The sequence below is a fragment of the Peromyscus leucopus genome, chromosome 7 (assembly GCF_004664715.2).
Source record: "Peromyscus leucopus breed LL Stock chromosome 7, UCI_PerLeu_2.1, whole genome shotgun sequence".
Taxonomy (NCBI): Eukaryota; Metazoa; Chordata; class Mammalia; order Rodentia; family Cricetidae; genus Peromyscus; species Peromyscus leucopus.
Window position 1 is genome coordinate 10531931 of NC_051069.1, and position 27099 is coordinate 10559029.

At 47.7% G+C, this 27099-nt stretch overlaps 1 protein-coding gene and 1 pseudogene across 2 annotated transcripts in view; one reads left to right on the forward strand and one right to left on the reverse strand.

Moving 5' to 3' along the window:
* Anp32a (acidic nuclear phosphoprotein 32 family member A) overlaps positions 1 to 4306 on the reverse strand; it is a 39201-nt gene extending 34895 nt beyond the window's left edge. The window contains exon 1 of one of the 2 annotated variants that reach the window (XM_028867130.2): positions 3403 to 3561. In XM_028867130.2, the coding sequence (XP_028722963.1) occupies positions 3403 to 3513 (111 nt within the window). In that variant the 5' untranslated portion in view covers positions 3514 to 3561. Of the gene's footprint in view, positions 1 to 3402; positions 3562 to 4096 lie in introns of those variants that run through there. The other variant, XM_028867140.2, reaches the window with a different exon arrangement.
* Positions 1233 to 5578, forward strand: LOC119088314 (annotated as a pseudogene).
* The last annotated feature ends 21521 nt before the right edge of the window (positions 5579 to 27099 follow it).

A 27099-nucleotide genomic window follows, 5' to 3' on the forward strand; every position in this document is an offset into this window, starting at 1 on the left:
CTTATTGAGAAAGCAGCACCGTCCCCATCTTACAGGACATATGTGCAAAGCTTTGGAGGTAAACTGAGTTAACCTGTCCTGAACCACAGTTTAGGACCCCACCTCCGTGTAGCTGGTGAATTTCAAACCCAGGTCTGCGTGGCTTCAGATTCACCATGGAACTTCAGATTCAAAACAAGCAGCCCCGGCGCCAGTCACAAGACTCAACTGATCGCCACCACACCAAGGCCTCACTCCGTTCTCTGCCTCTGAATCTCCGCTTGGCTTGCATAAATTGGAGCAAATACCGGGCCACTTGAACCCAATTAGGCAGTAAGTCAGCCTGGAAAAAAAACACGCAATGCATTCCAGAGGTCAAAGTAGACTCTGGCTCGGATGGCAGCCTTTGCCAGCCACTTCCATGAAAGTTAGTCTCTGCATGCAGACACCAGCCTACAGCCAGGGAGGTGCCTACCATACTCTTGAGTCCCACATCCGGACCAGCATTGGGAACAAATTGCCTGAGTCTTAAGTCAACACAAAAAGACAGTTTACTTTTCTTTCCTTTTTTTTTTTTTTTTTTTTAAAGGAAAGTCCTATTTCTCTTTCGGTTTAGGGTGGTGGTTAGTATGTAGTTAGCTACCTGCCCCACCAAAACAAAAAGAAAAAAAAGGGGGGGGAGGCAAAGGATAAATAGCGAGAGAGCTCCCCCAGCCTGCAGGGTGCTGCACCCACCTGAAACTCGACCAACCTTTCCAGAGAGCCCAGCCCCGGAGGGCGTTTCCCCAGCGCATCCCAACAACTTGTCCCTCCCGGGTAGGAGGCCGACGCCCTCGACTTCAGTTAGGGCCACTAGACTGGCGAGCCTGAGCCCCTCCCGCCCTCCAGTTTCACCCCCACCCTCCAAACACCACCCTATCATTTCCGCCGAAGGCGCAAACACCAGAGCAATCGCTTCGCCTTCAAGGCCACCTTTCACTACGTGCAGAGCGCAGCGGGAGCCACCGCGGAAAACCGAGCCGAGGGCGGGGGTTGGGGGGGGGGGAGAAGGAGGCAGGGAGTCGAGGAGGAAGGGGGGGGGGGGCGCTTGCTAAGGAGACCGTCACCTTCTCAGGGCTTCGATAGCTTCGGGATCCTGGGACCCCGGGCGCGGGGTGGGAGCCCCCATAAGACCGAATGCGAAAGTGGGGTGGGGGTGTCCCTGGGGCCAGCTCCCCCAGAAGCCACCTTGCTGGAGGGCGGCCGTCGGGGCGATGGCGTAAGGCTCTCGCTCCCCCCCCTCCAGCACGACAACAGCCACGGTGACAAAATGGCAGCTCGGTGCCCGACAGGCGAGCCACCGGCGTAGAGCCGGGGACGGCCGCCCCTGCACCCCGAGAATGCCAGGCACCCTGGGGCTGGGTCTCCCGCCGGCCTAGCAGTGCAAATGACGAGGACAGGGCCCCGCAGGTCCGAGCCGGGCGAGAGCCCCCGGCCCGCCTCGCCCTCTCCAGACCCAATCCCCAGGCCCGCGCCGCCGAGCTTCTGCTGCGCCTGTGCGCGCCCGGGTCCCCTCCGCTGGGCACCCGGGTCCCCGCCGAGCCGGGTCCGCGGCCGCCGTGGGGGAGGGGCGGGCCGCCGGCGCCCCGGGAAACATGGCTGCTCGTCCTAGTTCGGCGGCGTCGCGGCCACCAGTCCCCGAGATGCGACTTGGGAGAGAGGTTGCTGAAGGTGGGTGCGTGGGGGCGGCGGGGGGACGGGACTGTGGGGAGGGAGGCTCCCCGGAATGATCTGTTTTCCAAAAAAACGTTTATTTGAAAAAACAAAAAACCAGAAAAACAACAACAACAAAAAAAGCCAGTTCCTCCTCCCCCACCCCTTTTGTCCCTCTTTCGAGAGCTTTCTGCCCTCCCCTCCCCCATGCGCAGCAAGTGCCCCTCCCCCGCCACCCGCGCGCCCCACCCCGCCGGGAGCCCCGGGGCCGGCGAGTGGGCCGCGGACTCAACGGCGAGGGGGCGAAGCGTGAGAAATCGCGCCCAGCCCAGCGCGCCCGCCCCTCCCCCAGCGCACACACTCGGGGAAGTTTAAAGAGCCGGTTCGACCCGCTTTCCGTTTCGCTCCGGGTTGGCTAGTACGGTGGATCGCTCGGGCCGGCCCAGCGCTTATGCGCACCTACTCGCCGCGACCCCGGAGCCCCCCAACTACGTACAGGGGTCTTCCGGAAAGTACGCGGGAAGCCCGCGTTCGGCCCCCTCCCCCAGCACCACACCCAGCCCCCTCCACCCCCGGATCGGGCACGGGGACTGGGTCGGGACGCCACCGGCCGAACCCGGTAGCCCCGCGGCAAGTCCTGCTGCTGGCGGCGCCCCCTCCTCCCCGCCCTGCGCGCCATAAGGCACGTCTCCAGTGCACAGCTGCGTGAGGATGGGCGGACGGCAGAAAAGGAGCTTGTTTTCAAAAGTCTTACTCAGGTTTGGAGGGAGGAACTAGAGGAAAAGAGGAAACGAGGCCTGCCTTTGTCAGGATTCGAGGGGCCAAGTGACTAGGGGGGCGACAGGTCAGCGCAACGTGCTGCGCGAGCCCCCAACTCGCCCGAACCCCAGACACCTAGGCTGGACCTGGGATCTTCCCGCCCGCGAGACCCTTCTCCCCAAGACCGGGCCTTGAGGGGAAGTCGGCCAGGGTTTCCACCCCAGACCCTAGGGTCTCTCGGATGGGCCAACTCGTAGGGACAACACGAGTGTGTGAAAGCGAGAGGGAGACAAAAATAAACAGTAGCGTTCGAGTCTCCCACCCTCACTTCCCCTAGCAGTGGGCTCGCGCCCAGCCTGCCTGTTCCCACCGGTGTAAGTTTCCTCCTGCCATACTCCCGCCGCTGCCCAATCCATAACGGCGACGGCCAGACGAACTGCCCATCCCAGAGCTGCGTGCCAGCCGTGCCCGCAAGAATGTAGACCGGGCCAGTCCCCACAGCAGCACCAGCTCTGGGCACCTCGGGTCCTGATAAAGTTTCCTGTGCCCATTTATTAACCAGGAGCCGAATGGCTGCCAGGGAGCCCACCCCGGGAGAAGCAGGGACCCAGAGGTGGGGTAGCTGGTGCCGATGGGGCATCAGGGTGCCAAGGCTGGCATCTGGGGAGGAAGCCGGGGGCCAGGGGCTCACCGGGACGCAGCCTTCGGTCAACTTACACTAGCGAACGCTCGTGGTTGGGGAGGCGTGAGGATTATCTGAGCATTTGCACACTCCACAATCCCTCCCCCTCCTCCTAAGGTAACCCCCCCCCTTTCCGCGAGGAAGAAGGGAGAAAAGACAGCATCTGGCCCAAAGGTGGGGTGGAAAGAGTGAGAGAGAAAGGAGAAGAAGGAAGGCAGGCAGAGAAAGGGAGGGAGGGAGAGAAAGGGCGCGTTCACGAACACGACAAAGTTACAAATATGGCTCCCCACCTCTCGCCTCATCCCCGCAGAGAAACGAAGACGCGCTTTAAACTCGAGCCATCTCCCAACTCCGCAGCAGCCGGGTCCCCATGCGCTCTCCCCGGGGGCCTTGGGCCACATTGATCAGAAACTAAACCGGACCCGCGAATCCCAAAACTTATTGTGTGCGAGAGAACGAGCGAGCGAAAGAGAGACGGCAAAAGGAGGGGGCAGGCGCGGGAGGGGGCGGAAAGGGGGGTACGTTTCTAAAATATAACACCCCCTTTTTGTTGTTTAATCCAGGAGGCAGCCCATCTCCTCCCCTCGATCATCTTTTCCATCCAGACGCGAGTCGTGGGAGCTGAGAGCTCGGACGAGGGTGAGATCGCCGCGTTCCCTCCGACCCGAACGCGTGCGCCCCGCCGGCCCCCAGCTGGGTGCACACTCGCACGCACACCCTCGCACCCATACCCGCACACGCGGGAGCACACGCACAGGTAGTCACACACCAAGGGCAGCGGCGGCGGTGGCCAGAACATGCTCCGATGGCATTGCAACCCCCCCCCCCAATCCAACCTTGCAATTCATTTGCAGTCCGATCCCAAGCCCTACACCACCCCGGAACCCCCTCCATAAAAAAAAGTGCCTTCCCCCCAAACACACACGCACACATAACACAAAGTAGGAGAATGGACCGACAGAGATATTTTTGGCAAATGCTCACATCAGAGGGCGTCCTGTTCCGCAGCTCTAAATGAATCCGTTTGTCCATATCCATCTCTCGCGCTCTCTCTCTGCAGAGGATCCTGCGCCAGCGAAATTCAATCAATAAACCCCGAACCCACGGCCGCGCGTTTTAGGACTTTGAAGGCTCAACCAGCTCCGCTCGGTTCTCGAGCCCCCAGCACCCGCGGCGCACACTAACCTGATCGCCGTGAAGGCGGGACCTGCGGCTCCGGCGTGGAGCGGCGGCAGCACGAGCCAATCGAGTGGCGAGGCTCCGGATGCCAGCCAATGGTGACGGCGGCGGCGGGGGGCAGGGTCCAATGGGCGGCCTGCGCAGCGGGCCAGGGAGGCTCAGCCATTTGGCTGTGGTGCTGGAGACGGACCCCTTTAGATACCCGGGCGGCCGAGGAGGAGCGCGGCTGCAGCTTGGTGGCTGCGCGCGGGGGGCGGGAGGGAAGGCAGGGCAGGTGCGTGGACCTGAAGGTTCGTGACCGGGGGCGGGGCCGCAGGTGCGTGGACGCGGGAGGGGCGGGGTCCTCGCGGGGGCATCCTCTAGGTGCTTGGCGGGCGGACGAGGCCTGGGGCGCGCGGGCGCGGGCAGGCCCAGGAAGGGCGCGCATTCTGGGAGCGCAGGAAGGACAGATCACACCCTGGGCCGCCCACTCGGCGCATCCGTTCGGACTGGGTCTGCTTCCATGCCTGCAATTAAATAAGCAAGTCTAAGCGCATGATGTTCCCACCTTCCGAGGAGCGAGGGCGGGATCGCGACCCAGAGGCTTGGCATTCTGATGTCCTGCCAGGGCAGCCTTAAAAGAAGCGATTCCCCGAGAGCCACCGGAGACCTTGTGTAGGGCAATAATTGAATGAAAAGGCCGTGGATGCAGAACTGTATAGAATATTAAAAAGTGCGAAGGAAGGTGCTAGTAACTGCCGATTCTCAGAGCCGAACATAATTTACGGGCTTTATAGGTTTTGTTGAAAGAGAGCGTTGCACGTTTCATTCTAATCGCCCACCAAAGTCGTTTGGTTACATCTGAGTTGCCAAGGAGTCGCTAACTGGAACACTTATCGAGGTCTTTTGGTTGCTTTGGGTTTTGTTTTTTTGTTCGACCACGTTACGTTTTTAAGAGACCTTAAAAGCCCTGGTTCCCACTGGGTTACCAGCTTCCTATGGGCAACCCTGGGCCCTCTTGCACTGCATGGATATCTGTGGCTGTGGACAAATCACGGGGATGACTGTCAACAGGGACACATGTTTAACGTCATCCACACAACTGTATCGTAGTGTCTGTTTCTCTTCGTCTACACTCTTCCGCAAATACCCCAAGGTAGTTTTATCTTTGTGGATACATTGGAACTGAGCATTTTATTCAGTAAGTTCTTTTAGATCAAATAATAAATGAATATGAAAGCCGATAAATATTTATTCTAAGTAACTGGAAGTACGAAATAAAAACATGTCATCTGGGTGAATATGGCATAATTGTTTTAAGTTGTTCATTTAACATTTCTTATCTTTAGATGTTTAACCTATACAAAGACTGTGTAATTGGAATTTTTCAGTTGTATTGGTTCCCTTCTAAAACACAGGGGACTCCTCTTTGCCATTGAGTCGGTTGGTATTTCCGGATATGATAGTTAACGTTTTTAAAGCAATAGCTTTTCATCACAAATATATTAGAGGGTATGGTGTTCAGAATCTACACAGCAGGAGTCTTGAAATTCATATTCTTTGGGATGGTAAGTGCTCATTTGCTACTTAAACTTGGAACCATAGTCGAGGTCCCTGCTAACAGCAGAATTGTGGGAGAATCCTTTCTGCAGAAATAACTCCTTCAAAGTCATCTAAGCAGAGAGGTGCCCCATTCTCCTCTGCTGAGTAGAAGCAAAGGGCTTACATGACAAGGACAGAAGAGAGCTACTTGGAACACACACCCTTCATGGAGAATATACAGAAACAAAATTATGAAAAGGCAGGCATTTCATATGGTCTGAAGAGAAACCAGAATAATAGAGACTAAATTATAATTGGAAAAAAAAAAGAGGTTGCCTCATCACTGAAAGTATTAAATATATCTTGTTTTTGGAGCGTCTCACCTTTACAAATGTTGAATAACAGCTTTTGTATTTAGTGTCATGAAACTGAAAGGTGTCATCATTCACTGGATGTCAGGGCATGTAGAAGCTTAAATATCAAGGCACTTTGAGTATTGCCCTCTTGCTAGTACATGTTGAAGGAAGAAAGTTCTCTTGTAGTTTATCTAAGAAAGTTTTAATAGGACTTTGGTGGTTTTATTAAGAAACAGGAAGACAGCTCAGCCATTTGCCCTGTAAGACTTGGGTATATATACACAATGAATGTGTAATTATTATTTACAGGGTTATTATAGTTTTATTGTGTATTATAGTAGTAATACTGCTCCGAATAAATCTGCATTTCAGGAAGGTAGCACGAGAGGCCGCGCCTCGAGGGCTCTTAGAGAAACTTTTATATGGACAGGAAACAGGTGCAGTTCCCTTACAGACTGGACCTCCAGTAGGCTTTAGGTGAGGAGGGGTAGATGGTCTGCAACAGGGTTTGATTCCTGCTGAGAAAGAATTAGATGCAAATCAAGTTTTGAGCCCCTGCAAAAAAGGGGTGGTTTTCAAATTAAGGGCACCTTCCTCTAAGGAAGCCACCAAGAAGCACCCCAAACTAATGAGCAGCCGCTTCTCAAAAATAAGAGCAATGAGTGTCCCTGGCACCCTGCTTTTTGAAGGTTTTATTTTATTTTATTTTATTTTATTTTTGTTTGGTTGTTTTGTTTCCGAGACAGGATTTCACTGTGTAGCCTGGGCTGTCCTGGAACTCACTCTTGAGTCCAGGCTAGCCTCAAAATCAGAGATCTGCCTGCCTCTGCCTCCCAAGTGCAGAGTTTAAAGGCATGTGCCACCACTGCCGGCTGAAGGTTTTGTGTGTGTGTGTGTGTGCAGTCGCCCAAGGAGGCTGGAAGAGAACATGGGATCCCCCTAGAACTCAAGTTACAGGTGCCTGTGAACTGACATATAGGTGCTGGGACATGTCCTTGGGTCCTGAGCAGGAGCCACAAGTGTTCCTAACTGCTGAGCTGTCTCTCCAGCCTCCTTAGCTCTTCTGACATGTTGAGAAGTCCTGTTTTAGAAATACCCACCCCGTGGCTGCTGAGGTTTTAGCTCTTAGCCCTGTTCAGTCTGAAGGAGACCCTTTGGTTTTTATGAGTCAAGCTAATGTATGCACAGTTCAACTTCTTGTTCCTCAGCCCGAAGCATCTAGACTGGACCCCGGCCATCAGGCTCTTCCGTTCACACCAGGCCTCTGCTGCTCGAATCCCAGAGACAATGACGTGGAAAGGTTCCAGCTTGCTTGTGTGCTCTTCTGTCCTTACATATAAATAGCTTTTAGAAGTAACTTATTCTTTTGAAACTCATAGTAGCAATGTGAAGATGTCTGCATTTTTATTTAAATAGCCAAGAAATGTTGAGGTCCAAGTTCTAAAAAGTTACTCATAATTTTCTATTGCTTAATGAAGCATTGGGTTTTAAAAGTGTATATTACATTTATTTTTGTATGTCCGGGGTGGGGGGGTCATGTGCTACTTCACGTGCCTGGAGATCAGAGGAAAATGTTCAGGAGTCAGCTCTCCTACCATGTGGGACTCAGGGATTGAAGTCAGGTTTTCAGGCTCCGCACTTTTACCCAACTAGCCATCTGGCTAACCTAGGTGACTTATTAAAAAAAAAAAATGCCTTAATGATTGAATAGTTAGTTACCTTGTTAATGAGTTGGTCATGGAGAAAAAGCAGTGTTAACCGAAAATAGTTATTACAGGTCATTTTTTTAAAAAGTAACAAACTGGCTATGGTGACTCATGCCTGTCTCCCCTAGCAGCAGAACTCTGGAAGCAAATCACTATGGATTTGCAGCAGCCTGGGCTATGGTAACACTCTGTTCCAATAAGTCAGGTATGGTAGCTTATGTCCCAGCATGGAAGCAGGAGGATCAGGAGTTCAGGGGCATCCTCTGCTGCATAAGAGCAAGCTTGAGGCCAGCCTGGGCTACCTGACCCTATATTAAAATTTAAGTGGGACTTGAGAGCTGGCTCAGCAATGTAGAGCACTAGCTGCTCTTCCAGGGGACTTGGGTTCAGTTCTTGGCACCCAGGTGACTGTTCACAACTGTCTAAAACACCAGTTCCAGGGGATCTGATGTCTTCTGGCCTCCAAGGGCATCAGGCACACACATGGTGCACAGACATCCATCCATGAAAAACACCCATACATATAAAAAAGTTTTAAATAAAATAAAATATGGCTTTTTTTGAAAAAAAAAAAAAAAAGTAAGACTGGAGAGATGGCTGTTGCATGATCTTAAAAGTTCTTATTAATAAAATCAAACCCAAGGCCACTTATCAGGGTCTATGCTGGTAGATCAGAGAGACAGAACAAGCCACAGCTATCTCACCTCGCCGGATCCTCAGCTGGTCTTGTCTCTTCAGACTGGAGGCCTCTGAGTCCTCATCCGGAATGAATCTCAGCTGAACTGTGCTGCTCGAAAGCCTGAAGCTTAACCAGGCCAAATGCTTAACCAGCCAAAAATCTTAACCAGGCCAAAAGCCTCTAGTGTCTGGTCCTCATGCCTTATATACCTTTTTGCTTTCTACCATCACTCCCTAGGATTAAAGGCTGGCTTTCTGGGATTAAAGGTGTGTGTCACCATGCTTGGCTATTTCCAATGTGGCCTTGAACTCACAGAGATCCAGAGGGATTTCTATCTCTGGAATGCTAGGATTAAAGGCGTGTGCTATCACTGCCTAACTAACTAGTGGCTTTTCTGTTCTCTGACCCCAGATAAGTTTATTAAGGTACACAATATTTTGGGGAACACAGTACCACCACAGATGGCTCAACATTTATAGCAGCTGTTGCTCTTGGAGAGAACCTAGGTTAGATCCCAGCACCTACATGATGGCTCACAACCATCTATAATTTCAGTTCCAGGGGAACTGAGGCCCTTTTCTCATCTCTGTGGGCACCAGGCACATGTGGTACACATATATACATGCAGACAAGACGCCTATGTGTATAAATTGAAAAAAGGAAAAGTAAGTGGGCATCGTGATGCACACCTGTAATCCCAATACTCAGGAGATAAGAGCAAGAGAGTCCGAAGTTCAGAGTCATCTTTGGCTCCCTAGTGAGTTTGAGGCTAGCCTGAGTTACATGAAACACTCAAGAAAACCATAGCAAAAAGACAATGGAGGGGCTGGAGAGATGGCCAAGTGGTTAAGAGCACCTGTTGCTCTTACAAAGGACTGGGTTTGGTTCCCAGCACCCACATGGTGATCCACAACCATCTGTATTTCCTAGGCACTCACACAGTACACATTCATATGTGCAAAATCTGAAAGAAAAAAAAAAAGACAATGGAATGTGAAGTCACCGAACAATACTGTGACTAAAGGCAAGTCATGTAAAGAATATAGAAAAGCCGGGTGGTGGTGGTGCATGCCTTTAACCCCAGCACTCGGGAGGCAGAGGCAGGCAGGTCTTTGTGAGTTCGAAGCCAGCCTGGACTACAGAGCAAGAACCAGGAAAGGCTCAAAGCTACACAGAGAAACCTTATCTCCAAAAACCAACCCCCCCCCAATCAATTAATGTTGAATGTATTAATTGAGTTTTAACCAATATAGGGTTGAAGCTCATCTCTATAGCAAAAAAAAAATATTAAAATGCATTACAAGCTGAGTGTGGTGGTGCACACCTTTAATCCAAGCACTTAGGAGGCAGAGGCAAGCAGATTTTTGAGTTCAGGGTCAGCCAGTGAGTTCCAAACCGTGTCTCAATAATAAAAGGAAATATATTAATATAGAAGCGACCCGGGTCAAACTTTGTAAGAGCTCTTAGCCCAGTTTTATTTGCAAGTGCTCTGCATTAGCATCCATAGCTTCTCTGCCCCCTCAGACTCTGCTTTCTAAAGGCAGCTATCGTTTGAACTTACAAATATTTGAAGGTACACTCCGTTACTCTCCTGGAGTCAGAAGTCAGCTGAATGCACTGGGATAAATTATTAAGTTTGTACTATATTTCAGGTGGAATGTTGAGCCATCCCAGAAGAGTATTACAAATGCTTTACACCTTCTGTGGCTACTCTGGATGCTTGTAACTCGAATATAAAGTTGTTGTTTTTTTTTAAAAAAAACTTTTAAAATGTATATTTCTCTGTGTGGGTATCAGAGGACTGCCACAGGAGTGAGTTCCCTCCTTCTACCATGTGCCTCCTGGGGACGGAACTCAGATCATCAAACTTGGTAGCAAGTGCTTCTACTGAGCTGTCCCAACAACAGGAATAGGAAATTGTTGAAATCATTTGCATGTGACCAGAGAGATGACCCTGTTAGGACTTTGAGGACTCATGCCCAGCAGAAGGACACATGTTCTCTGATAGACTGGCTAATTGTTCCAAATGCGTATTATACCCCTCTTGTGTTTCAGAATGGTGTCACTTGCACATGTATTTAGTTAGAGGCAAACTTAGCAAGTGTGACAAATATGTTTCACTCAGCCTGATAGAATCTTTGTGTCTAGATCAGTGTGGCATAGCACCGCGGTAGCTAAAGCCGAGAACATGCATGATCGGGAAATGTGTGGGACAAGATGCGGGCCCAGCATGTATATATGCTGTCGAGTCACTACCAGGATGTCTAAAGGAAACCAAACAAAAAAGGAATGTCGGGTCTCCAGAGTAAAGGTTGGGAGGGTCATGCAGAACTGGCTGGTCTTGTTCACTGTGTAGCTGAATATGACCTTGAGGTTCTGATCCTGCCTCCACCTCCTGAGCCTGTGTGAATGGTTAGTATCCACCTAGCTCTTACTGGAAAGGGACTTCATTACATATTTAGGATGGTCCTGAAGCAGAGTTCACATCTGAATCGAATGTTCTTTTGAGCCCCTCTTTCCTACCCCAGGATAAACAATACCTCACAGCTGTTGGCAAGCAGCCCTGACAAGAATCTTAAGACTTCGCAAGAAGCCATCTCCAGTCCAGATAGTAGATCTTAAATTAGGATTTACTCCTAAAAGGTAATCTAAAGATAAGAATATTCCACCTACTACATGTCATGTGTAACTGTAGAGACCTCTGGCTATTGAGTGGTAGGGATAATAAGTTTCAGTCTGCTGCTGTAAACTGGGGTCCAGACTCAGGTGCAGACCTAAGCTGAAGGATGTGAGATTTGCAGCGAAAAATCCCCGGAAGTAGATAAGTGGTCCCTAGGGTCATGGCAGGATGTGGACACCTTAAAGACCATTTTGGGGAAAACAGAAAATATTGATGACAAAGTGAATGCAAAACCCATGGACACATCAACAAGACTGGTATTTCTGGGTACAGAAAGGTCATTGAGCGTGTGTGTAGAAAGTGTAAGGGTACTGGCTGGAGCTGGTGCTGCAGGCCTGTAGTTTTAGCTTGTGGGGAGGCTGAGGCAGAATAAAAAAAATTCAAGGCTTGCCTGGGCTTTGAGGTGAGCTCAAAGAACCCAGAGATATAGATCAGTGGTAGAGGACTTGCCTGCCACACATGAGACCCAGAGTTTGAACCCCACAATTGAGAAACAACATCAATGCTGAAATATACCACCTCATATACCATTTCAAGTTAGTTATATTAATCTGCTTTTCAGCTAGAAAACACACACACACACACACACACACACACACACTCTAAATAAATGTGATTTTTTTAAAGTTAAGAAGAGTGATGTCAGAATTCAATGTTTTTTTGTTAAAGTGTGACTGCATTTGTTATTCTTTGTTGCTGTGATAGAACACTATGACCAAACTGACTTACAGATGAAAGTTTGTTTTGGCTAGCTGTTCTAGAGGCAGAATCCATGATGGTAAGGGAGGTATGACTACAGGTGAGCTGGAGCAGGAGGCTGAGTGAGGGATCACATCTCAGCCACACACAGGAAGCAGACAGCTAGTACTCATGCTGGGTGAGGCTATTAATTCTCAAAGCCTGCCCCAGAGATGCACTTTCTCAGCAAGGTTCCACGTCCTAAGGTGTAGCTGGGGAGTTTTCTCTCACAAGCCCCGGCAGTCCGACAACCCACTTATAAAATAAACACACAGATGCTTATATTATTTAAACTGTTTGGCCTAATGGCTCAGGCTTCTAGTTATCTAGTTCTTACATCTTAAATTAATCCATTTCTATAAATCTGTACCTTGCCACGTGGCTCGTGGCTTACCGGCATTTTCACATGCTACTTTCATGGCGGCAGCTGGCAGTGTCTCCCTCCACCTTCCTGTTCTCAGTTCTCCTCTCTGTTAGTCCCGCCTATACTTCCTGCCTGGCTACTGGCCAATCAGTGTTTTATTTATTGACCAATCAGAGCAACACATTTGACATACAGACCATCCCACAGCACTAAGGTCCCCTCCTGGCACCACCAGCTGGAGGCCCAGGGTTCAAATGACTGAGCCTGGGGGACATTTTTTTTAAAGCCACCACAACTGTTGTATGAATGATGTTTTTGTCAGTGTCCATGACTTCTTTACAGAGAAGTGACACTAATGACCCTGCTCACTGATGATAAAAAATGTTCTTTTTTAAAAATGTCAGTTTTTATTTATTTTTTTATAAAGATCTATTTATTTATTATGTATACAGTGTTCTGTCTGCATGTATGCCTGCAGGCCAGAAGAGGGCACCAGATCTCATTACAGATGGTTGTGAGCCACCATGTGGTTGCTGGGAATTGAATTCAGGACCTCTGGAAGAGCAGCCAGTGCTCTTAACCTCTGAACCATCTCTCCAGCCCCAGAATGTTCTTATAACCAAGAACTCAGTTTTTGGGGATTTATAAATCATGACAGACTGCTAATTATTTACCAAAATCCATTTTCTCTTCTTCCTGAATACAGAAAGCTTGACCATGCTTCCCAGCTACCCTGCTGTGGAAAATCCTCCTGTACACTGTAAAGATTTGTCACTCAAATTGATTTAATAAAACACTGATTGGCTGGTAACTGGGCAGGAAGTTAGGCAGGAGAGCCAAACTGAGAATGATGGAAAGGAGAGCAGAGTCAGGGAGTCGCCAGCCAGATACAGAGGAAGCAAGATGAGAATGTGGTACTGAGAAATGGTACCAAGCCATGTGGCTAAACATAGATAAGAATTATGGGTTAATTTAAGTGTAAGAGCTAGTCAGTAATAAGCCCAAGGTACTAGCTGAGCATTTATAAGTCATATTAAGACTTATTTGGGAATTGGCTGTGGGTATTTGGGAATTGCTAGTGAGAAGAAACTAAGGTTTTCACTACCCTTGCAGCTAGATGGGGTCATGTTACTGAGTTCTAACCAATAGAGCTTGAATGCCAGTGAGGCTGCCGCTTTAGGATCTAAAACTGCCAGTGCATGCCAAGATGGATGTGACAGGATGGCCTGAGCAACCATGTATTCATGAGGTGGAACCTCCCTCAGCCTGCATCCCCTAGAGCCATTCCAGCAACCTACTCATCTGTCTATCAAGAGATAACCTGAGGAGTTAGCCAGTTAGCTCATTGGATAAAAGAGCTAGCCACAAGCTTGATGACCCTGGGAGCCACATGGTGGAAAAAGAAAATTGAGAGTTGTCCTATGACCTCCACACATGAGCCATATGTGCCTACACTCAGATAGATAGATAGTTGATAGATAGATAGACAGACAGACAGATAGATAGATAGATAGATAGATAGATAGATAGATAGATAGATAGATGATAGATAGATAGATAGATGACAGATAGATGATAGATGAAAGAATTTTAAAACAGAACTGAGGGTAGGAGGAGAAATGATAGTAAAGACAGGAAAACCTTTTTTTCCCTTTATGTATTGGGGATTGAACTCAGGGCTTCACGCATGCACGTTAGGCAAATGTTCTCCTACTGAGCTACCCATGCTCTCTTTCTTGCACTTTTCATTTTTAGGCAGAGTCTCTCTAAGTAGCCCAGAGTGTCTTTGACTTATTCTGTAGTCCAAGCAAGAGCTGGAACTTATCATCCTCCTGCCTCAGCCTCCTGAGTAGCTGTCATTACAAGCCCGTGTCCAAGACAGAAACTATGGCGGTGCGCCACGATGTATTTGATTTGTCCCTGCAGCCTATTCTCATCAAGACACTAACAGTTTTCGAAATTTTCAGTCCTGCTGTTGTATCCACTTCTGATTTTGTAGATCAACTATGAATCTGAATAGTGTTATACTTACAATGTATCTTTAATTTGAGGATTAAGGTACCATAAAGCAAACAATATATCTCCATGAAAAAATTATGAATGAAGAGTTATAAGGGAGGTCAAGAAATGGCAGGCACATAGGACAGGAGAGGGTTCAGCTTGCTGGGAAATCAGAACCAGAGTTCAAATCCTCAGCACTCACATAAAATATCAAAATATCCAACACTTGAGCAGAGCAGAGTAAATACCTAATAGCCAGGTATGATAGCACACTTGCAGTCCCAAACCTGGGGTGTGGAAGGCTGAGGCAGGAGGATTTCACGTTCTAGATCAGCCTGGATTACTACATAGGGAAGCACTTCTTTTAAAACAACACAAAAATAAAAACCACTTTTGTAGACGAATTTCTAAACATTCTTAGTAAATAAGAAACACAGAGACAAATACAGAGGTAATAGCCAAAGAGATCAGAGAGCCACGACTACCTTATCTTACCACCTCACCGCCATTGCTTCCCCAAAGAGAGCTGCTTCTTGTGTGACTTGTGTTTTTATTGCTTTCCTGTTCTGCCTTCTCATTGGCTCTAAGCCCAGCCACATGACTTCCTCGTCACTGCCTGTCTATACAGACCTCCAGGTCTCTATGGTTGGTACTGGGATTAAAGGCTCGAGTCACCATGCTTGGCTGTGTCCTTGACCACACAGAGACTCGGCCTGCCATGTGATCAGATTAAGGGTGTGTGCTACCACTGACGGACTTCTGCTTAATGGCTGACTATGACCTCTGATCTCCAGGCAACTTTATTTATTAACATACAAATAAAATATCACATTTCAGCACATATAAAATATCACCACACACTTCAGAAATAACTTTGATACTATATGACTATATCCCTGTCCTTGGAAGCTAAGCAGGGTCAGGCCTGGTTAGCATTTGGATGGGAGAAATATCTTTACTCATCAATGCCAGTTACATAGCAGCAGGGTACTGGATAAGCAGGATTGCTAAGTAACTTCTTTCTAACACACGGGGAACAAAAATAAATTCCTGTTTCTAGGACTATAATACAGAGGCCTTCCTACTATGAAAGTTTTATTTTAGGCATCTCAAGAATTGTCTTTATTTTAGGCTCCTACTCGGGATTTGAATTGTCTGAGGACATTGTAGGAGAAATGGAGATCACAGGGTTTCTCAGCTGTTTACTCGGGTCCAAGTGTGTGTGCTAATGTCAGGGGTACAGCTACCACTCCGTCAGTCCTTCCCACCCTCCCCGACTGTCAGAGGCATGCCTGCCTGGCCTTTGATGGGAGTTCTCGGGACTGAACACAGAGCATTATGTTTTCCGGGCACATACTCTTACCTACTGAGACAGCTCCCAGCCCTTTATTTTTTATTTTAATTAATTAATTAATTAATTAATTAACTTAAGTAGGATTTACTCTGTAGCCCTCAGGCTGGCCCTGGCCTTAACTATCCTCCACCTTCAATGTCTCATGTGCTGAGACTACAGCTGTGAAACACCACTTTTCAGTTTTCCTTTGTTTTTAGATTTATCTTGTGTGTGTGTGCGTGTGCCTGTTGTGTGCCTGTGTGTGTGTGTGTGTGTTGTGTGTGTGTGTGTGTGTGTGTAGGTGTCCATGGAAGCCAAAAGGCATTGGCTGCCATGGAGCTGGAGTTGCAGGTAGTGTGAACCACCCTGTGGGTGCTGGAATTGAACTTCAGTCCTCTGAAAGAGCAGCGAGTGCTCTTAACTGCTGAGCCACCTCTCCAGACCCTCTCTGCTTCCACTTTATTGAATTTTATATTTTGAGCCAATCTTACTATGTAGTTCTGGCTGGCCTTGAACTGGCAATGCTCCTGCCTCGGGCTGTCTTGTATTAAGACTATGGGGTCACACCTTTTATTGATATTTTAAGGAAATCTTTCTGTTTCTGTTTTGTTTTGTTTTTATTTGATTTTTTTTTTTTTTGAGACAGAGTCTCACTATGTAGCCCTAGATAGACTGGAACTCTCTGTAGAACAGGCTGGCTTTGAACTCGCAGAGCTCTGCCTGCCCCTGCCTCCTAGCTTCTGGGATTACAGAAGTGGGCCATCACGCTGGCTTCTTTGAAGGGCTCAGCACTTACACACCCATGTCTTTGAACTGACATTTTTCTTCTCCCCCCCCACATGGCCTTTCAATATAAAAATCCATGTGTCAATTTTCAGCTTCACTCTGATTATATGAATGATAAGAAATTTAGCAAGGATGAAGCTCAGTGTGTTTCATGAATTATTAAGTGGTTTATGGGACCGAAGACATCGCTTGTTAGGACAGCACTTGCTTACCTTGTGGGAAGCCCTTGGTTCCAGCCACACACGAAAAGGAAAAGCTCCAGGGGCCAGCAAGAATTCCTAACAAGGAGAAGTGCTTGCCACGTGAGCCTGACCACCTGAGTTATGTCCCCAACACGGCAGCAGGAAACCAACTTTCAAAAACTGTCATCTGATGACACACACTAATAACATGTGCACACCCCCACACACGCATGGATGCATGCACACAGCACCACCGGCACCCCTAATAAATTAAACGAGGTGGTTAGAGAGAAGGCTCAGTGGTTAGAGCTCTTCTGTTCTTCCAGGGGACTTAGGTTGGCTCCCAGCTCCCACATTGGGCAGCTCACAGCTTCCTATCATGCCCTCTCCAAGGGATCCAACAGCTCTGGTCTCTGGGGTACCTATACTCATGTGCACATACCCACACATATACACATAATTCGAAGTAAAACAAATTTAAATTAAAAAGGATAAAAGCTCTAAAATAAGGGCTATTACAGAAATCTTATGGAAGATCTGAAGATAAAAGAATACTACCCAAATATAGGACTTTGAGTTTGAAGTTTGAATTGTAGAGGAGACATGTGGTAGGTTTGTTCTGTTGGCCTTGAACTATAGCTAGAGATGAGAAAATGTAATTTTTTTTTCTGACATTAAGATATTTAAAAACAATTATCAGGGGTTGGGGATTTAGCTCAGTGGTAGAGTGCTTGCCTAGTAAGCACAAGGCCCTGGGTTTGGTCCTCAGCTCTGGAAAAAAAATCATCTAGCCCTGGCTGTCCTGTAACTTGCTCTGTAGACCAGGCTGGCATTGAACTCAGAGATCTGCCTGCCTCTGCCTCCTGAGTGCTGGGATTAAAGGTGTGAGCCATCACTACCTGGCTAAGAATTATCTTTTTTTTTCTGTCTTTTTTTTCCAGAGCTGAGGACTGAACCCAGGGCCTTGCACTTGCTAGGCAAGAGCTCTACCTCTGAGCTAAATCCCCAACCCCGAATTATCTTTTTAAAGTGATAGCTGTATCTTTATTTGTGTGCGTATGTGTGTATGCCAATGCCCATGTAGGCCTGAAGAGGGTGCTGTAATCCCCTCAGTTAGGGTTACAGGTGCTTATGAGCTGCTGGATGAGAATGCTTGGATCCAAACCCTGGTCCCTTCAAGAGTAGCAATCACTCTTAACTACTGAGCCATCCTCTAGCATCTAAAAGCAAGTATCTTGGGGGTATCACAGGCCTTGTCCAGAGGGAACACCCAGGTTACAGAATGTGAAGGCTATGGCCAGCTATAGCAGGGCTTACAAAGCCCCATAAAAACACTACAAACGCTTGTCTCCTTGTCCCAGAAACACCAGCTTTAGTAGCCTGCTGGTAGAATACAAGCTGATGCTATCCAGATCCCCTGGAACGTCTTCAGGACATGAGTAAAAACACGAGGAAGTTTGTACCCAAGAAGTCAGCCAAGCCTGAGTCCGGGCTTGGATCTTTGCTGGCCCTCACCATGGAGTCGTATTCATTGCTACTGTCAATACAACCACAAAGACTTGCCACCAACTCACAAAGCATTAATGAAAAAGCTAGCGAATATGAAAGAAACAGGGCAGGTGAGATGGCCCAGGGAGTCAAGGGCAGGGCGGTCCTGGTGACTGACCTGAGTTCCATTCCAGAAAGCCACCAAGAAGCGGAAGGAGAGAACCAGGTGCACACTGTGGCACGTGTGCTCACGCATACATGTATACACAGGCAGTAATTTTTAAAAAGTAAGCAGAAAGAGCCCATTTCATGGACTAGAAGAATTAAGATTGTTAAAAGATCCATTACCCAAAGTAATCCATAGACTCTATGCAAAACAGAACAAAATACCAGTGACAGGCTGGGTTTGCTAGGCACACACTCATCCCAGCACTGGGGAAGCAGAGGCAGAAGGATTGATGTGGCAGATATTGGCTATGTGATTTCACGTTGGCACACGCCTTTAATCCCAGCACTTGGGAGGCAGAGCCAGGAGGATCTCTGTGAGTTCAAGGCCAGCCTGGTCTACAAAGCGAGATCCAGGATAGGCTCCAAAGCTACACAGAGAAATCCTGTCTCAAATAAAAAAAAAAAAAAAAAAAAAAAAAAAAAATTGTGAGTTCCAGGCTAGGCAGTGATATACAGCTGAAGTCTTTTTCAAGAAAACCACCCAACAAACACAAATGTCAATGATGTTCTTTATAGAACTAGAAAACAAACAAACAAACAAGAAACAATTCTAGAATTCATATGGAAGCATGAAAGACCCTGAGTGGCCAAAGCAATCTTGAGCAAAAAGAACAGGACTATAAAGACACAGTAATCAAAACAGCATGGTATGGACATAAAAACAGAAGCACACAGGGATGGCTCAGTGAGCAAAGGTGCCAGCTGCCAAGCCTGAGGACCTGAGTTCAATGCTCAGGACCCACATGGTGGAAGGAGCGAACCAACTTCTGTAAGCTGTCCTCTGACTCCCTCACGGGCACCGTGTCATTTTGAGGTCCATGTCGCGATGCCAGGAAAGGAGAGGGTCACAGGGTCAGGAGGTTGAAGAGACTGTGAAGACCCACAAACAGAGAAGACATGTTTTGTTCACCAGCACACAGACCCCTGCAGTCAGGCACATGCCAGGACACATGTAGACTGGTACACAAGCCACGAGAGGCACACAGACCTACAGACAAACACAAACAAGGCCATATTTATACAGAATCACACAAAAGTGGCATCCTGCCAAAAAGAGCTATACAACAGAATGCGTCACCATTCACTTTTGTGGTCTCTGGATATCTGGTGTCAGCCATTTTATGTTGACTTGTAGACACCCATGTCCAGTGTCAGCCATGTTTTAGCAGACTCTTATCAGATATTCATACCAGTGTTGTCTAAACATAAACTGGCCCTTACAGACTTAGGCTCCCAACATGTTCTCCCTCTCTCCCTCTCCCTCCCCCACTTTCTGTTAAAAAAAAAAAAATCCCAGCAGACACGAAGACCAGGGAAACAGAAAGGAGCCCTAAATTCAGCCCACACAGTTACAGCCTGCACCAGAGAGGAGACAGATTACAGTCACGTCCTCTCTTTGACAACCACACCAAAGCTTCTATCAACACAAAAACTCAGCTTTCACCTCAAAGGGACTAAGAGATAGTTTATTCTGGAGCCGAAGTGAGCGACCATAGTCCAGCACGCAGATTTAGGTTGCCTCAAATGGCACGTGCTGACATGGAAGCAGTTTTGTGAAGTTTTTATAGTAATAACAAAATAAAGGTCATAAACCAGGGCACTTATCAAAATACATTGTGGGGTACATCAGGTGGGCGGGTTAAGCCAGATGGAGAGAACTCTGCTATTGGCCTTAGATGCTGCCCAAAAACACTCTAGCTCTTTGGTGGGAAACCAGGGTTTTGTTAATACATTCCAAAAGGTTGCTTTGTTTGGTTTTGTTTTTATCTCTTGGGGTGTCAGGTCTGTCTTCATTTGATAGTGACAAGTCTCACAAAGAGAAGGACCAGAGACGGCTGTGTTACTCAGCTAAAGGCAGCCCAGGATAAATTGTCATCAGCCCAGGGCTTGCAGCATCCCATGCTCTCCACATCACTAAGTTCCAGTCAAACCACCTCCGCAGACTTGGCTTCTTTTCAGAAGTCCTGGATGTGATTATGAAGAAGGATTAGACGGGGCTGGAGAGATGGCTCAGGGGCTAAAAGCACTGCTTGCTCTTCTAGAGGACTTGGGTTCAGTTCCCAGCACCTACGTGGTGGCTCACAACCTCCGTAGCTCCAGTTCCAGGGGATCTGATGCCATTGTCTGTCCTCCATGGGTGCCAGGAATGCACATGGTGCACAAATGTGTGTGCAAAACATTCACACACACACACACACACACACACACACACACACACACACACATTACCACTTCTACCACTTAATAAGATGTAAAGCAGGCTTGTGTCTGGAAACTTCCCTCCGCCTTCCCTAGTTGGTCTCCATGTCTGCTCAGCAACAACTGTGCAATTCTCATTATTATAGTTGAGCTTTGAGTGCACTTAACTGCATATAAATGGACTCATCAGCCCAACTCATCTGTGCTTGGTGTCTGTCACCCAGATTTACACATATCATTCTGCATATCTGAAGTTCATTTGTATTTCGTAGTTATTGCTGGATAGGATGCCAGTGTGTAGATAAGTCAGTTTACTTATCTATTTTCTTTTTTAAACCTTTATTTTTATTTTATGTGTGTGGCTGCTTTTGTGTGTGTGTGTGTGTGTGTGTGTGTGTGTGTGTGTATAAAATCTGTGCACCATGTGCATGCAATGCCTGCAGAGGCCAGCAGAGGGCTTCAGAGTTCCTGGGACTGGAATTACAGGTGTTGACAGGCCACCATGTGGGTGCTGGGAACTGAACCCAGGTCCTCAGTCAGTGCTCTTAACCACTGAGCCACCTCTCCAAGCCCCTGCCTATTCTCTTAACAATGAAGACTCTTGCCAGTTTGGCACCATATTAGATACATCTGCTAAGACCACACAAGCCCTTTGTGGGTATTCCTGGGAATGGAATGGGAGGGTAGATGCAACCTCAACTCATTAGAACGCACTGTTTCTGGAAGTTGTGCCATTTAGACACCAACAGCTTAGGACACCTGCTCTGAACCCCCACCAACACTCACTGTTAAATTTTGTTTTAATTTAGGTATAGACCCAGATTTACAGAAAGTTTCCTTCCTTCCTTGTTTATTTGTCTTGTTTTTTGTTTTTAAAAGACAGATTCTCTCTGTGTAGGCTTTCCTGTCCTGGAACTTGTTCTGTAGCCCAGGCTAGACTTGAACTCAGAGATCTACCTGCTTCTGCCTCCTGAGTGCTGGGATTAAAGGCGTGCTCCATCATACCTGGCAAATCTTTAAAAAAAAGAAAAGAAAAGAAAGAAAGAAACAAAGAAAGAAAGAAAAAGAAAAATGGAGAAAGAGAAAGAAAGCAAGAGAGAGAATTAATTGGGAGCTGGGAGCTGGTTCAGTGGGTAAGGCACTTGCTGAGCACACAAGCAGAGCTGAGGTCTAGTTCCCAGCACACGTGTGAGAAGATGGGCTTGGCTGAGTGGTCCTGTAACCCATCACCATTGGGCAGGGGCAGAGATGAAGGATTGCTGGGACTTGCTGACTGCCAGCCTAGCTCTAGTGCAGTGAGAAAACTTGTCTCAATGACATAAGGCAGAGAGTGAGATTAGGACACCTGATGTCATCTGCTGGCCTCTGAACATCTGGACCGGTACATCACATGCTCACACAACATACATATGTATCTGTAACACGAGTTTCTTTCTTTCTTTCTTTCTTTCTTTCTTTCTTTCTTTCTTTCTTTCTTTCTTTCTTTCTTTCTTTCTTTCTTTCTTTCTTTTTTTTTCTCGAGACAGGGTTTCTCCATGTAGTTCCTGGATCTCGCTCTGTAGACCAGGCTGGCCTCGAACTCACAGAGATCAGCCTGGCTCTGCCTCCCGAGTGCTGAGATTAAAGGTGTGTGCCACCGCCACCTGGCCATAATACACATTTCTAAAGCCTTATCATAAAATACCCGGAGCCTGATGAAAGATCAGAGAAGCAGAGCAGCCACACCACCACCTCTTACCTCACCAACTCCTCAGCCTGACAGAGCCTCAGCCGAAAGGGCTTCTAGCTGAAAGGGGTTCCTCAGTCGAAAAGCCTCTAGTTCCTGTCTCCTCATGCTTTCTCTATATATACCTTTTTTGTCCAGCCATCACTTCCTGGGATTAAAGGCATGTGTGCTTCCCAAGCAAAGGCATGAGATCTCAAGTGCTGGGATTAAAGGTGTGTGCCACCACTGCCTGGCCTCTATATTTAATCTAGTGGCTTGTTCTGTTCTCTGATCTCCAGCCAAAGTTTATTAGGGTACACAATATATCACCGTACATATTCCACATGCACACACACACACACACACACACACACACACACACACACACACAAATAAGAAATTAGCATTGTTGCACATAAACACTGAGTGATTAGATCCCACTGAAGCTTTAAAGTCATCCCAAAGAAGCACTACAGAGCCACAGAATGCATGTGGAAGGCAGAGGTCAACTTTTAGGAGTTAGTTCTTGTCTTCTACCTCCTTGAGGCAGGGTCTCTCTGGCCATTTCTTCTGTGTTCCAGATGAGTTTGGCCCCTGAACTCCTGTTTCCATCCCCCATCTCACTGTGGGAATGCTGGGGGGTAGAGACGCATATTGTTGAACCTGGTGTTTTCAGTGGCTTCAGGGCAATCAGGCTGAGCGCCAGCACTTTTACCTGCTGAACCATCTGGCCAGCCCTGTTTGTTGTTGTCTTGTTTTTGTTTTTTGAGACAGGGTTTCTCTGTGTAGCCCTGGCTGTCCTGGAACTTGCTCTGTAGACCAGGCTGGCCTCAGACTCAGGGATCTTCCTGCTTCTGCCTCCCGAGTACTGGGACTAGAGGCCTGTGCCACCCCACCCTCACCCCCTGCCCCCACCTGGCACTCTTTGTTTGTTTTTAAAGGCCATGATGGTCTTAAACTTGCAAAATAGGTGGGGATGTGTAGTGGGTCGCCATTCCAACCTTGATCTGGAAGTTCCAACCCCCACTGAGGCTTCGGTAACTGTTCACACCTACAAGGTGGGACCGAGAGAGGACCCTGAAGACCCGATTTCAGGATGCAGGGGCTCTCTTGGTGCCTGGACCCTGGACACTGGAGGTAGACCGAGCAGAGTTCTCCATAGAACACCACCGGACTGCGACACACCTATCCCTTCACTTGTAAGTTACAACACTAAATAAACCTCCCTTTCAACTACGTGGAGTGGCCTTCATAATTTCACCAATAGGGATGACTTTGAACTCTTGCCTGCCTCCGTCTCCTGAGACCTGGGATTACAGGTGTGAGGCACCACACTTAGTTGTGTGCTGTACTGGAGATGAACCCAGGGTTTCGTGCAGCTGGGTGAGCAGTCTACCAACTGAGTCGCATCCCCAGGCAGGATGAAAGCCTTGTTCCATTTTGTGTATTACTGAGGCTTTCAGAGGTCTTCAGCAAGTGTATCTTAGTTATTTAAAAAGAAAGCCACATCAGGGATCTATAAGATAAGTGTATAAAGGTAGGACTTGTTCAAAAGCTTCAGGGTTGTGTGTAGACACACCCCAGAACAGGACCCAATGACAGACCAAATTAAAGATTCTATAAAAGTCACTCTGCGAACCAGGAGTTTACTGGGCCTGCTTACAGGGATATGTGAGGGTTACTTACAGGGGTTTGGGGAACAGCTGCATCTGGCCCAGCTCAGCCTGGGTGATGACTCATGAAAGCTAGACTCGTCCGCATCTCTCAGCAGAACTGGCAGGAAGCTCTGCAGATGGAAGGCTTAGCCTCTCAGCTCCTAGGAGCTGCATGCTCTCTCCTAGAATGGGAAGTTTCTACCAATTGCACTCAACATTGGGTAGCTACTTCGGTTTGGAGGCCTGGGATAGGATAGACTTAGATCTTCTTTTACTATGCCCCCAAATAATAAAGCGTGTCAAAGAATACATGAAATCAAGCCATACATTTTAAACCAAGTCAAATATAATGGAGAGTAGAGATTTCAGCTGCCAAAAAAGATTTCCAAAGCTTTGTGGGAACTATAAAGCAATATATATTTGTTATACGAGACTATTAGAATAGGTCATAAAATACACACAAAGTTAAACACAACCACAATCAGACACTTGTCAGCTTTAAAGATTAAAGGTGTGAACTCTAGAGAGGAATGGATGATGGGAAAAGGGAGGGGGGCAGGGTGAGAGGAGGAAAAAATCGAAAGATGGCCTTGAAGGGCAGGAAAAGAATAGTAAACACAAACGACGAAGCCTCAGGTGTACCAGAAGTACACCGGATTTTATTCACTTATTTATTTATTTATTTATTTAATTTATTTATTTATTTATTTATTTATTGTGTGCAGATCTGAGGACCACATGCAGGAGATGCTTCCCTCCTGCCACCAGGTGGCTTCTAGGGACCTGGGCAGATCCAGACAGGAAAGGGTCAACGACAAGGCCCAGTCTTCAGAACACAACCTCACCCTGCAATGTCTCCCAACCTCCTAATAGCCCACTGGTTGTGACCTCATCAACGAGGTGATCTGTGAAGGAAGTTCGAGTCCTGGAGATTCAGTTTCCTCTTCATACTCCACTAGATGGAGATTAAGCCTTTCATTCAACACGTGAGCCTTTGGGGAGGGACATTTCATGATCAAACTACAGCATTTTGTGTGTTGAGATGCATAGAAGTGTATAAACTTTCAGTGTGTGTGTGTGTGTGTGTGTGTGTGTGTGTGTGTGTGTGCGCGCGCGCGCGTGCTCACGCACCATGGACCTGCACAGAGCACATTGGAATTCAGAGGACAACTTGCAGGAGCTGGGTCCCATTTCCACCTTGTGGGTCCCTGATGTTTTTCTGTGGGCTTATTGGCTGCACATGAATCCACCGATATCTTAATTATGGACTGCAGCCCCCTGGGGACCAGTCTGGGCTCCACAGGCCACTCAGGCCTTGGCTTGGAGGGCCTTCTGGTCCCACAGCCGAGGCTCTGCCACAGCCAAGATGTGTAGGTTTAAACTAAGTCTCTATCATTCTATTTATCAACAAAGACTCAGATGACAGACGTGCGGGTGAAGCCTGCTAGATCAGAGAAGCTGAGAAGCAACCAGCTGACCTTGTTTTTTGGCAAGAGACACAGTAAGAGGCTTGTCTCTCCACTCATCCCTTAACCAAAGAAGCGCCAAACTCTAGTTCCACCCTCTCCTTCCCTCTTGTCTTCTCTACTCAAATTCCTGGCTTCTCTATAACTCACTCCAGTCGGCTAGTCTCTGGCTCGGCCCCCTGATTCAAGGTTAACTTTATTAACAGTCTCAGAGTGTCACAGTGCCATCAAATATCCTGCAACAGGGCTCAAGGCCTGAACTCAGATCTTCAGGCTTGGCAGCAGGTGTCTTAACCCATTGAACTGTCTTAGTGGCCATTCATAGTAGAAATACTATTTTCTGGAAACTGCCTCATGGAAATAGTAAAAATATCACTGTTTGCAGGATTACTTGTAATAATCTAAAATAATAAAAATAACAGCCAACCTCAAGGGACTTAGTCATTAAATTATGGGATATCCATTTGATGGGTTGTTATTATATCGTTAAATGCTATTTATAATGGCTTCTTAATGACATGTTACTTTTAATCCTTTAAAAATGCTCAAAATAAATTAAGAATAACAAGGCAGAGCTTCCATTTGATTCTGAAAAAATAATTCTAGTAGTTAAAAAACATGGCCTCTAGGCTTGCCACCTAATCAGCCTGATGACCTAAGTGTGCAACCTTTAGAACTCATGTGCATGCAGCTGGAGAGTACCGACTCCACAGAGTTGTCCTCTGACCACTACAATAACCACACACACACACACACACACACACACACACAAAAAAAATCATTACTGACACACCCTCATACCACCCACACACAAATAGGATTTTTATTTTTATTTTTATTTTTTTTTTTTGGTTTTTCGAGACAGGGTTTCTTTGTGTAGCTTTGTGCCTTTCCTGGAACTCACTCTGTGGTCCAGGCTGGCCTCGAACTCACAGAAATCCGCCTGCCTCTGCCTCCCGAGTGCTGGGATTAAAGGCGTGTGCCACCACCGCCCCACTCCTTCTCCTCCTTCTCCCTATCTCTTCCTCTCCTTGCTGTCTTTTAGATATGTGTAGATATGTGCCCTCCCCACCCCACCCTGCAGTGTGTGTGTGTGTGTGTGTGTGTGTGTGTGTGTGTGTGTGTGTGTGTGTTGCTTAGGTCTGTTTAGAAAAGCACAACCTGCTTTCTGTGCCCGGCCTTGGGAGGGTTTAACATGGCACCAGAGTCTTGCAGGGCCCTGGGGGAGCCGAAGGAATGGAGCTGGGGCTGCAGGGTGGAGGAGGGAGGGAAAGGAGGGTGTCAGCTCCAGGCAGCTGACTCCCGAGGGCTTTGTAGGGAAACCTTACGAATGTCACATCTGTTCAGCTTCTAGCTGTTCCTGCCTCTGTGGGTGAAGAGGTGCCCCCTCCCTTCTGCTTCCTAGATCTCTCCAGGTTCCTCTCAAGGCAAGTTCCAACCCGGGGAATGCTGTGGGATGTTCTGTATGTCCTGTGGGAGCCCTTCTTGGGTTACCCAGCAGGTCCGCATAGAGGATGATTAGGACCATGGGCCTGAGTGCAGGTGTCTGAGATGGTCTGCACTTGGCTGTGCTGGGGGATGGTCTGTATGTCAAGTTGTTCTGATTGATCAATAAATAAAACCTGATCGGCTGTGGCTAGGCAGGAAGGATAGGCGGACTAACAGAGAGGAGAAATAAAAGGACAGGAAGGCAGAAGGACTGACTGCCAGATGCCGCCATG